Below are 13,536 nucleotides of genomic sequence, written 5' to 3' on the forward strand. Positions count from 1 at the left end.
TAAAAAATAAAAAATATATATATACTCACCTCTCCGCCGCTGCTGGGGCTCAGCCACATTTTCTCCCTGGACTGTTCTGAAGTTATTTCATCAGGGGATTCAAAATCCCCGCCTGCTGAAAAAGCTGTATCTGATTGGCTGAGCGATTAGCCAATCACAGGCAGCACTCAGCCATTCAATGAATGACAGCTGAGTGCTGCCTGTGATTGGTCACAGCATTCAGACAATCACAGGCAGTGCTTAGCTGTCATTCATTGAATAGCTGAGCACTGCTTGTGATTGGCTAAGCGCTCAGCCAATCAGATACAGCTATTTCAGCAGGCGGGGATTTTAAATCCCCCGCCTGATGAAAGAACTACAGAGCAGTGCAGGGAGAAAATGCGGCTACACGCAGCTGAGAGGTGAGTGTGTATATATAATTTTTATTTTTTTTTACACATTCTAGGGATGATTTTCATGCAAGAGCTTATATTTTAAAGGGGTTGTCTCGCGAAAGCAAGTGGGGTTATACACTTCTGTATGGCCATATTAATGCACTTTGTAATATACATCGTGCATTAAATATGAGCCATACAGAAGTTATTCACTTACCTTCCCTGCGCTGGCGTCCCCGTCTCCATGGCCTCCTGATTGGCTGGACTCGGCACACGTGACGGGGCGGAGCTACATGATGACGCGTAGAAGGGGGCGGGGCCAGAACGCCGCTGCTGCCGAGCCGAAGGCAGAAGACCCTTCTGCGCAAGCGCGTCTAATCGGGCGATTAGACGCTGAAGTTAGACGGAGCCATGGAGACGGGGACGCCAGCGCAGGGAAGGTAAGTGAATAACTTCTGTATGGCTCATATTTAATGCACAATGTATATTACAAAGTGCATTAATATGGCCATACAGAAGTGTATAACCCCACTTGCTGCCGCGAGACAACCCCTTTAAGACCTTCCCCGAAAATCACTGCAGGGTGGCCTTTGTTCTGCATACCCCGCTCAGAACGCTCAAGTGGATAGAGTCCTGGGTATAAGTAGTATAAGTAGATGATGGGAGTGATCTCTGTACTGACCCCTGATATATCTATACATAGTTATTAGAGTGCCCCCTTGTTACAGTCTGGGGTATGATAGATGATGGGAGAGATCTCTGTACTGACCCCTGATATATTATACATAGTTATTAGAGCGCCCCCTTGTTACAGTCCTGGGTATAATAAATGATGGGAGAGATCTCTGCACTGACCCCTGATATATTATACATAGTTATTAGAGTGCCCCCTTGTTACAGTCTGGGGTATGATAGATGATGGGAGAGATCTCTGTACTGACCCCTGATACACTACCGTTCAAAAGTTTGGGGTCACCCAAAAATTTTGTGTTTTCCATGAAAAGTCACACTTATTCACCACCATGCGTTGTGAAATGAATAGAAAATAGAGTCAAGACATTGACAAGGTTAGAAATAATGATTTGTATCTGAAATAACATTGTTTTTACATCAAACTTTGCTTTCGTCAAAGAATCCTCCTTTTGCAGCAATTACAGCATTGCACACCTCTGACATTCTAGCTGTTAATTTGTTGAGGTAAGCTTGTGAAATTGCACCCCACGCTTCTAGAAGCATCTCCCACAAGTTGGATTGGTTGGATGGGCACTTCTGGCGTACCATACGGTCAAGCTGCTCCCACAACAGCTCAATGGGGTTCAGATCTGGTGACTGCGCTGGCCACTCCATTACCGATAGAATACCAGCTGCCTGCTTCTGCTGTAAATAGTTCTTGCACAATTTGGAGGTGTGTTTAGGGTCATTGTCCTGTTGTAGGATGAAATTGGTTCCAATCAAGCGCTGTCCACTGGGTATGGCATGGCGTTGCAAAATGGAGTGATAGCCTTCCTTATTCAGAATCCCTTTTACCCTGTACAAATCTCCCACCTTACCAGCACCAAAGCAACCCCAGACCATCACATTACCTCCACCATGCTTAACAGATGGCGTCAGGCATTCTTCCAGCATCTTTTCATTTGTTCTGCGTCTCACAAACGTTCTTCTTTGTGATCCAAACACCTCAAACTTGCATTCATCCGTCCACAACACTTTTTTCCAGTCTTCCTCTGTCCAATGTCTGTGTTCTTTTGCCCATCTTAATCTTTTTCTTTTATTGGCCAGTCTCAGATATGGCTTTTTCTTTGCCACTCTGCCCTGAAGCCCAAAATCCCGCAGCCGCCTCTTCACTGTAGATGTTGACACTGGTGTTTTGCGGGTACTATTTAATGAAGATGCCAGTTGGGTACCTGTGAGGTGTCTGTTTCTCAAACTAGAGACTGTAATGTGCTTATCTTCTTGCTTAGTTGTGCAACGCGGCCTCCCACTTCTTTTTCTACTCTGGTTAGAGCCTGTTTGTGCTGTCCTCTGAAGGGAGTAGTACACACCGTTGTAGGAAATCTTCAATTTCTTAGCAATTTCTCGCATGGAATAGCCTTCATTTCTAAGAACAAGAATAGACTGTTGAGTTTCAGATGAAAGTTCTCTTTTTCTGGCCATTTTGAGCGTTTAATTGACCCCACAAATGTGATGCTCCAGAAACGCAATCTGCTCACAGGAAGGTCAGTTTTGTAGCTTCTGTAACGAGCTAGACTGTTTTCAGATGTGTGAACATGATTGCACAAGGGTTTTGTAATCATCAATTAGCCTTCTGAGCCAATGAGCAAACACATTGTACCATTAGAACACTGGAGTGATAGTTGCTGGAAATGGCCCTCTTTTCACCTTTGTAGATTTTGCACAAAAAAACAGGCATTTGCAGCTAGAATAGTCATTTACCACATTAGCAATGTATAGAGTGCATTTGTTTAAAGTTAGGACTAGTTTAAAGTTATCTTCATTGAAAAGTACAGTGCTTTTCCTTCAAAAATAAGGACATTTCAGTGTGACCCCAAACTTTTGAACGGTAGTGTATATCTATACATAGTTATTAGAGTGCCCCCTTGTTACAGTCCTGGGTATAATAGATGATGGGAGAGATCTCTGTACTGACCCCTGATATATCTATACATAGTTATTAGAGCGCCCCCTTTTTACAGTCCTGGGTATAATAGATGATGGGAGAGATCTCTGTACTGACCCCTGATATATCTATACATAGTTATTAGAGCGCCCCCTTGTTACAGTCCTGGGTATAATAGATGATGGGAGAGATCTCTGTACTGACCCCTGATATATCTATATATAGTTATTAGAGCGCCCCCTTGTTACAGTCCTGGGTATAATAGATGATGGGAGAGATCTCTGTACTGACCCCTGATATATTATACATAGTTATTAGAGCGCCCCCTTGTTACAGTCCTGGGTATAGTAGATGATGGGAGAGATCTCTGCACTGACCCCCGCTATATTATACATAGTTATGAAGTTGCCCCTCAGCCATCTTTTTTCTAAACTAAATAACCCCAATTTTGATAGCCTCTCTGGGTATTGTAGTCCCCCCATTCTGTTTATTACTTTAGTTGCCCGCTTTGTACCCGCTCAAGCCCTGATATGTCCTCCTTGAGTACCGGAGCCCAAAACTGTCCACAATATCCCACATGTGGTCTGACCAGTGACTTGTAAAGAGGAAGAACAATGTTCCCATCATGCGCCCCTAGACCTCCTCTGATGCCCCCATGATCCTATTTGCCTTGGCAGCAGCTGCCTGACACTGGTTGCTCCAGTTAGGCTTACAGTTAACTAAAACCCCCCAGTCCTTCTCCATGTCGGTGTCCCCACTGGTTTCCCATGTAGTGTGTAACGGTGACATGTATTTCCGTCCGTGTGCAGAACCGCACATGTATCAGTGTTACACCTCATCTGCCACTTTTCTGCCCCCAACTTATCCAGACACTCTTGCAACCGCCTTGCGTCCTCTCGTGTTAAGGCCGGCTGTACATGGGCGGATTTGCATTGCGGAATTCAGAGCGGGCCTCTGCTTCCGGATTCCATAGCAAATGCCGCTCATAGCATGCTGTTGAAAAATGCTTTTTCCTCTACACGAGTGTAAATAATTGTGATTTTACGCTCGCAGAGGAAAACCACAGCATGCTCTATTTTTGCGCGGATTCTGCACTGGCAGCTTCCATTGAAGCCGTATCATCCGCAGCCCTTTCTTAATGACATCGCGGAGAGATTGCAGATTCTGCGTCATCGCTAGGTGATGATGCGAGAAAAGCAAAGGTATAGAAAAAAATTCTGTACTGCGCATGTCGGACTGTGCGCCATGTGGACCATCCACAGCACAGAGAAGATAAAAGAATGGTAGGTACGCGTGGATGCCGGCTGGGCACTGGGTCAGATTCCACTGCCGGATTACACATGTGGGATCCGACGCGCCCCTGTGCAGCCGGCCTAATTACCTTACATAGTTTTGTATCTCATGCAAATATTGCCATTTTATTGTACAATCCTTCTACCAGGTCGTTAATAAATATATTAAGAAGAATAGGGTCCAGTACTGCCCCCTGTGGTATCCCACTAGTAACAGTGACCCCTCCACTACTGACCCCTGTGGTACCCCACTAGTAACAGTGACCCCTCCACTACTGCCCCCTGTGGTACCCCACTAGTAATAGTGACCCCTCCAATACTGCCCCCTGTGGTACCCCACTAGTAACAGTGACCCCCCCCCAATACTGCCCCCTGTGGTACCCCACTAGTAACAGTGACCCCTCCACTACTGCCCCCTGTGGTACCCCACTAGTAACAGTGACCCCTCCACTACTGCCCCCTGTGGTACCCCACTAGTAACAGTGACCCCTCCACTACTGCCCCCTGTGGTACCCCACTAGTAACAGTGACCCCTCCACTACTGCCCCCTGTGGTACCCCACTAGTAACAGTGACCCCTCCACTACTGACCCCTGTGGTACCCCACTAGTAACAGTGACCCCTCCACTACTGCCCCCTGTGGTACCCCACTAGTAACAGTGACCCCTCCACTACTGCCCCCTGTGGTACCCCACTAGTAACAGTGACCCCTCCACTACTGCCCCCTGTGGTACCCCACTAGTAACAGTGACCCCTCCACTACTGCCCCCTGTGGTACCCCACTAGTAACAGTGACCCCTCCACTACTGACCCCTGTGGTACCCCACTAGTAACAGTGACCCCTCCACTACTGCCCCCTGTGGTACCCCACTAGTAACAGTGACCCCTCCACTAATGCCCCCTGTGGTACCCCACTAGTAACAGTGACCCCTCCACTACTGCCCCCTGTGGTACCCCACTAGTAACAGTGACCCCTCCACTACTGCCCCCTGTGGTACCCCACTAGTAACAGTGACCCCTCCACTACTGCCCCCTGTGGTACCCCACTAGAAACAGTGACCCCTCCACTACTGCCCCCTGTGGTACCCCACTAGAAACAGTGACCCCTCCACTACTGCCCCCTGTGGTACCCCACTAGTAACAGTGACCCCCTCCAATACTGCCCCCTGTGGTACCCCACTAGTAACAGTGACCCCACCAATACTGCTCCCTGTGGTATACCACTAGTAACAGTGACCCCCTCCACTACTGCCCCCTGTAGTACCCCACTAGTAACAGTGACCCCTCCACTACTGCCCCCTGTGGTACCCCACTAGTAACAGTGACCCCTCCACTACTGCCCCCTGTGGTACCCCACTAGTAACAGTGACCCCTCCACTACTGCCCCCTGTGGTACCCCACTAGTAACAGTGACCCCTCCACTACTGCCCCCTGTGGTACCCCACTAGTAACAGTGACCCCTCCACTACTGCCCCCTGTGGTACCCCACTAGTAACAGTGACCCCTCCACTACTGCCCCCTGTGGTACCCCACTAGTAACAGTGACCCCTCCACTACTGCCCCCTGTGGTACCCCACTAGTAAGTGACCCCTCCACTACTGCCCCCTGTGGTACCCCACTAGTAACAGTGACCCCTCCACTACTGCCCCCTGTGGTACCCCACTAGTAAGTGACCCCTCCACTACTGCCCCCTGTGGTACCCCACTAGTAACAGTGACCCCTCCACTACTGCCCCCTGTGGTACCCCACTAGTAACAGTGACCCCTCCACTACTGCCCCCTGTGGTACCCCACTAGTAACAGTGACCCCTCCACTACTGCCTCCTGTGGTACCCCACTAGTAACAGTGACCCCTCCACTACTGCCCCCTGTGGTACCCCACTAGTAACAGTGACCCCTCCACTACTGCCCCCTGTGGTACCCCACTAGTAACAGTGACCCCTCCACTACTGCCCCCTGTGGTACCCCACTAGTAACAGTGACCCCTCCACTACTGCCCCCTGTGGTACCCCACTAGTAACAGTGACCCCTCCACTACTGCCCCCTGTGGTACCCCACTAGTAACAGTGACCCCTCCACTACTGCCCCCTGTGGTACCCCACTAGTAACAGTGACCCCTCCACTACTGCCCCCTGTGGTACCCCACTAGTAACAGTGACCCCTTCACTACTGCCCCCTGTGGTACCCCACTAGTAACAGTGACCCCTCCACTACTGCCCCCTGTGGTACCCCACTAGTAACAGTGACCCCTCCACTACTGCCCCCTGTGGTACCCCACTAGTAACAGTGACCCCTCCAATACTGCCCCCTGTGGTACCCCACTAGTAACAGTGACCCCTCCACTACTGCCCCCTGTGGTACCCCACTAGTAACAGTGACCCCTCCACTACTGCCCCCTGTGGTACCCCACTAGTAACAGTGACCCCTCCACTACTGCCCCCTGTGGTACCCCACTAGTAACAGTGACCCCTCCACTACTGCCCCCTGTGGTACCCCACTAGTAACAGTGACCCCTCCACTACTGCCCCCTGTGGTACCCCACTAGTAACAGTGACCCCTCCACTACTGCCCCCTGTGGTACCCCACTAGTAACAGTGACCCCTCCACTACTGCCCCCTGTGGTACCCCACTAGTAACAGTGACCCCTCCACTACTGCCCCCTGTGGTACCCCACTAGTAACAGTGACCCCTCCACTACTGCCCCCTGTGGTACCCCACTAGTAAGTGACCCCTCCACTACTGCCCCCTGTGGTACCCCACTAGTAACAGTGACCCCTCCACTACTGCCCCCTGTGGTACCCCACTAGTAAGTGACCCCTCCACTACTGCCCCCTGTGGTACCCCACTAGTAACAGTGACCCCTCCACTACTGCCCCCTGTGGTACCCCACTAGTAACAGTGACCCCTCCACTACTGCCCCCTGTGGTACCCCACTAGTAACAGTGACCCCTCCACTACTGCCTCCTGTGGTACCCCACTAGTAACAGTGACCCCTCCACTACTGCCCCCTGTGGTACCCCACTAGTAACAGTGACCCCTCCACTACTGCCCCCTGTGGTACCCCACTAGTAACAGTGACCCCTCCACTACTGCCCCCTGTGGTACCCCACTAGTAACAGTGACCCCTCCACTACTGCCCCCTGTGGTACCCCACTAGTAACAGTGACCCCTCCACTACTGCCCCCTGTGGTACCCCACTAGTAACAGTGACCCCTCCACTACTGCCCCCTGTGGTACCCCACTAGTAACAGTGACCCCTTCACTACTGCCCCCTGTGGTACCCCACTAGTAACAGTGACCCCTCCACTACTGCCCCCTGTGGTACCCCACTAGTAACAGTGACCCCTCCACTACTGCCCCCTGTGGTACCCCACTAGTAACAGTGACCCCTCCAATACTGCCCCCTGTGGTACCCCACTAGTAACAGTGACCCCTCCACTACTGCCCCCTGTGGTACCCCACTAGTAACAGTGACCCCTCCACTACTGCCCCCTGTGGTACCCCACTAGTAACAGTGACCCCTCCACTACTGCCCCCTGTGGTACCCCACTAGTAACAGTGACCCCTCCACTACTGCCCCCTGTGGTACCCCACTAGTAACAGTGACCCCTCCACTACTGCCCCCTGTGGTACCCCACTAGTAACAGTGACCCCTCCACTACTGCCCCCTGTGGTACCCCACTAGTAACAGTGACCCCTCCACTACTGCCCCCTGTGGTACCCCACTAGTAACAGTGACCCCTCCACTACTGCCCCCTGTGGTACCCCACTAGTAACAGTGACCCCTCCACTACTGCCCCCTGTGGTACCCCACTAGTAACAGTGACCCCTCCACTACTGCCCCCTGTGGTACCCCACTAGTAACAGTGACCCCACCAATACTGCCCCCTGTGGTATACCACTAGTAACAGTGACCCCCTCCACTACTGCCCCCTGTGGTACCCCACTAGTAACAGTGACCCCTCCACTACTGCCCCCTGTGGTACCCCACTAGTAACAGTGACCCCTCCACTACTGCCCCCTGTGGTACCCCACTAGTAACAGTGACCCCTCCAATACTGCCCCCTGTGGTACCCCACTAGTAACAGTGACCCCTCCAATACTGCCCCCTGTGGTACCCCACTATTAACAGTGACCCCTCCAATACTGCCCCCTGTGGTACCCCACTATTAACAGTGACCCCCTCCAATACTGACCCCTGTGGTACCCCACTAGTAACAGTGACCTCTCCAATACTCCCCTCTGTGTTACCTCACTAGTAATAGTGACCCCTTCAATACTGCCCCCTGTGGTACCCCACTAATAATGATGACCTCTCCAATACAGCCCCCTGTAGTACTCCACTGGTAAAAGTGACCCCTCAATGCTGCCCCCTGTGGTACCCCCTAGTAACGGTGACTCCTCCAATATTGCCCTCTGTGGAACCCCTTTAGTAACCCCTCCAATACTACCCCCTGTGGGTATCCCACTAGTAACGATGACCCCTCCAATACTGACCTCTGTGGTACCCCATTAGTAACAGTGACCCCTCCAATACTGCCCTCTGTGGTACCCCACTAGTAACGATGACTCCTCCAATACTGCCCCCTGTGGTACCCCTTTAGTAACCCTTCCAATACTACCCCCTGTGGTTATCCCACTAGTAACGGTGACCCATCTAATACTGCCGCATGTGGTATCCCACTAGTAATGATGACCCCTCCAATACTACCCCCTGTGGTACTCCACTAGTAACAGTGACTCCTCCAATACTGCCCACTGTGGTACCCCTTTAATAACCCCTCCAATACTACCCCCTGTGGTATTCCACTAGTAACAGTGACTCCTCCAATACTGCCCCCTGTGGTACCCCTTTAGTAACCCTTCCAATACTACCCCCTGTGGGTATCCCACTAGTAACTGTGACCCCTCCAAAACTACCCCCTGTGGGTATCCCACTAGTAACGGTGACCCCTCCAAAACTACCCCCTGTGGGTATCCCACTAGTAACGATGACCCCTCCAATACTGCCCCCTGTGGGTATCCCACTAGTAACGATGACCCCTCCAAAACTACCCCCTGTGGGTATCCCACCAGTAACGATGACCCCTCCAAAACTACCCCCTGTGGGTATCCCACTAGTAACGATGACCCCTCCAAAACTACCCCCTGTGGGTATCCCACTAGTAACGATGACCCCTCCAAAACTACCCCCTGTGGGTATCCCACTAGTAACGATGACCCCTCCAATACTGCCCCCTGTGGGTATCCCACTAGTAATGATGACCCCTCCAATACTGCCCCCTGTGGTAACCCACTAGTAACGATTACGCCTCCAATACTACCCCCTGTGGTACTCCACTAGTAACAGTGACTCCTCCAATACTGCCCCCTGTGGTACCCATTTAGTAACCCCTCCAATACTGCCCCCTGAGGTATCCCACTAATAATGGTGAACCAATCGGAGTATATACCATTTATAACTATCCTCTGCTTCCTATCTCTGACCAGTTACTCACTTGCACACATTCTTGCCCAGACCAAGTATTCTCATGTTACATACCAGCCTTTTTGCAGCACGATATCATAGGGTGGTGTGACAGGAGCGATCTCTCATATACCCAAGCTGATATGGAGTTATACAGCTATTTTTTCTTGAGGACCTCCAGGATGGCATCACTTAGACACCCTTCAAACATTTTACCCACAATAGAACTGAGACTTACTGGCCTGTAGTACCAGATTCACTTTTTGACCCATTCTATATCGGCAGCACATTGGTTATGTGCCAATCTAGTGGAACAAACGCCATCACTAATATAAGACACACGGGTCTGTCTATCACATTACTTAATTCCCTTAGAAGCTGGGGGTGTATGCCGATGGGACCCCACAATTTGTCTAATTTTATCTTTTTGAGACGGCTCTGCACTTCCTCCGGGTTACGCTGGTGACATATAGGCCCATTATTTTTTAAAGGGCCAGCACTTACAGTAATTAATCTTTTTGCTGTTAATATAATTGATGAACAGCTCAGAGTTAGCTTTACTCTCTTTGGCAGTAAGTCTCTCTGTCTTCATCTTTGCTGCTTTTTATCTGCTTTTTACATCATTTATTTTTTTCCTTGTAGGTTTTAGTGTTTCTTCTCTGCCTTCTTTTAGTAGTGTAAACGCTTTCTCTTTGCTGTTTGTTGCCCCCTTACATCTTTATTGAGCCACATTGGTTTTCTCCTGTTCATATCCGTGTTACTCCTGTATGGTAGCAGCTGCTCACAGTAAGTGATTTGGTTGTTTTTAATCTTTTCCCATTACTGTCTGTACTCTTCTTTTTTGAGGCCTTTATCCCAGTCAACATTAAAGGCATCTTTGAACTGATCAAACTTGGCCTTCCTGAAGTTTAGTACTTTTATAGCTCCCCAATGAAACTTATTCTTGAAAGACAACTGGAAATGTATAATATTTTGGTCACTATTTCCCAGGTGGCCCAACTGTTGTTCTGTCAGGTCTGTTGGTTAATAAGAAGTCTAAAATGGCCGTCCCCCTATTCATGTCCTGTACAAGTTGGGTAAGGTGATTTTGGCCGACTGTCCACGGACGATGCAGTATCCTGCGACGAAGCTCCGCTGTGGGAGCCGCCGCCCGGGAGCAGGAGCCGCCGCCGGTCAGCCCTATCAAAAGATAGGCTGACCGCAGAGAAGCAGGGCAATTCGCAGCATGCGGCATGGGATTAAAGCCCCTACTTCTGCTTGATTACAGAAACAGGGGCTTTAATCCCACGCTGTATTTCTGGTCACAGCTGAGAACCTGAACCCGAAGGAGAAGGGAGAAGTGGTTTTTAACCACTTCTGCCTTCTCTTTTCCCGGGTAGATAGTGTTCAAAGAGTGCTATGTACTAAGATGTGGAAGTGTAACTTCCACTACACGTGGTGGGCACAGCAGAGCTGCAGGGTCCTGCAGACCCTGATCAGCTCTGCCAGTGACTACTTTTACTACAGGGGGATATTTTCCCTGTAACTGAGGCTCCTATGAATGATCCCCAGCTACAGCGGAAAAGTGTCAAATAAAAGAACATATGAATGCCTCCCAGAGGTCTTATGTGACGTCAAGGGGGACACAGATAGTAAAAAACATAATTACAGAAATAAAAAAAATTGCAGAATAAAACAACAATATATACATAAGAAAGAAAATAACCCAAAGCCGACGCCAACCAAAACCATTGCTATATGCGCTCTGTAATCCAAAACCAGACATACTATAGATCAAAACGAGGAACCCGATCACAGCTTTATTTTAGCGTAAATATACTAATTAAAAAAAATAACTATGAAGACTGCGGTTTATCTGGAACGTTCGAGCGGTTTTACAAACCATTAATACCAGAAGAAAAAATGTACTACTTTTTCCAACCAGATGGGTTGCGGCACCTCCTGAGACTCGCTGGCACGGGGGCATGACTTGTTTACAGAAGAGTGAACTGTGAGCAAGGGGTTACAGCCACCATGTTCACTCGCCCCGTCGGCTCCCGCGTTCACATGCAATATTTATCTGTGGAAGAACTTTAAAGCAGAAGGTGTACGCCGATAGTCCACATACCCTGGATGAAGTCACTGAGAACCTCATGGACACTATCTGCTACATCACTGTTGAAGAGCTGCAGGCAGTATCACCCAACACGTAACAATGTGCATAGAAGTGAACGCAGACAACCTCCAGCCATAATCAATAAAGCTTTGGTAAAAACAGTCCGCTTGCTCATTCCCCCTGACGCAGTATTGTTGGAGGCCAGCTACTTTTCCACGGCCTATCCTGTATGTTCTCTGGCCTTCCTATGAAGTTGTGGTCTGAAACGTTCCCATTCCACCTATTCGGTCAGGACTTGCGGTGTAATGCGTACACAACAAATGACTCGGCCCAGGAAGGTAGAAGAAATGAAGGATGAATAATAATTGAAGGGTTTTTTGAAACAAATTTAATGAAATCCTTGGAGCGTTATAAGCATGTGTAAAATGATGATCAAATGGGAAGAAGCGGCACTAAAAAAGGCCGAAAATATAAGAAATCGGTAATGTTAGAAAATGTTGAATGTTTGAAATAGGAAGAGTTACTCTATCAGTTATAGGGATCTAATTAGAGATGAGTGAGCACCGCTCTTCTCGAGTAACTGCATACTGGTCCGAGCTGATTCGGGGGGGCGGCAGGGGGGAGAGTGAGAGAGATCTCTCTCTCCCCCCCCCCCCCCCCCCCCCACCACCACGAATCTGCTCGAACTACTTTGCAGTTACTCGAGAACAGCGGTGCTCACTCGAGTAACTGCCTTAACCGAGCGTGCTCGCTCATCTCTAACTGGATCCCTATAACTGATAGTTACTCTTCTGTGCTCGCTCATCTCTAGATCTAATAATAGTTTTTGTAAGTTTTTTTTATTCCTGTTTTCTCTACTTTCTCCTCAATCCTTCTCAGACTTCATAACAGATTTTATTAGTTTTTCCTTTTGTCTGCTGACGTGTCCTTGATGTTTCCCATAAATAAACTCTGTACTTCCTAAGTCATGAAAGGCCTCTAATTCTTCCCCTTCTGTGTGTAGGTTCTACTGGGACTTCACAATGCTACTTTTCATGGTGGGGAACCTCATAATCATCCCTGTGGGAATCACTTTCTTCAAAGATGAGACGACCACACCGTGGATCATATTTAATGTGGTGTCAGACACCTTCTTTCTTATGGACTTGGTCCTGAACTTCCGCACAGGTATTGTGATTGAGGACAACACTGAAATCGTCTTGGATCCGCAAAAGATCAAGCGCAAGTACTTGCGCACCTGGTTTGTGGTGGACTTTGTATCCTCCATTCCTGTGGACTACATATTTCTTATTGTAGAAAAGGGTATTGACTCTGAGGTCTACAAGACTGCCCGCGCCTTACGAATTGTGAGGTTTACTAAAATCCTCAGTCTACTTAGGTTACTTCGACTTTCCAGGCTCATCCGCTACATTCATCAATGGGAAGAGGTGAGTGCTGTTGGTTTGGGCTTCTAAATGGATTTTCCAGAACTTGCACCAAAAACTGGCTGATGGCAGGAAACGAAATAGGATATTAAAGGCTTGTTAGATGTCCCACGGCTCTGGTGCCCGAAGCTCCTGTGGCGGTCTTGTGCCGGCCATCATTAACATGACCACCGCAGACTATCTCTGGTTTCAATGGTGATGCTGCCATGTACATCATGTGACTGCTGAGACCAGAGGTTGAGTCATGTGACTGATGAACAGTTTGTGAC

General features: G+C 49.3%; 1 protein-coding gene across 1 annotated transcript in view; it reads left to right on the top strand.

Moving 5' to 3' along the window:
- Positions 1 to 13,536, top strand: part of HCN2 (hyperpolarization activated cyclic nucleotide gated potassium and sodium channel 2) — a 71,600-nt gene that overhangs the window by 11,629 nt on the left and 46,435 nt on the right. The window contains exon 2 of the mRNA XM_066604764.1: positions 12,847 to 13,270. Coding sequence (XP_066460861.1) covers positions 12,847 to 13,270 — 424 coding nt within the window. The remainder of the gene's footprint in view (positions 1 to 12,846; positions 13,271 to 13,536) is intronic.

This window comes from Eleutherodactylus coqui, chromosome 5 (assembly GCF_035609145.1).
Source record: "Eleutherodactylus coqui strain aEleCoq1 chromosome 5, aEleCoq1.hap1, whole genome shotgun sequence".
NCBI lineage: Eukaryota > Metazoa > Chordata > Amphibia > Anura > Eleutherodactylidae > Eleutherodactylus > Eleutherodactylus coqui.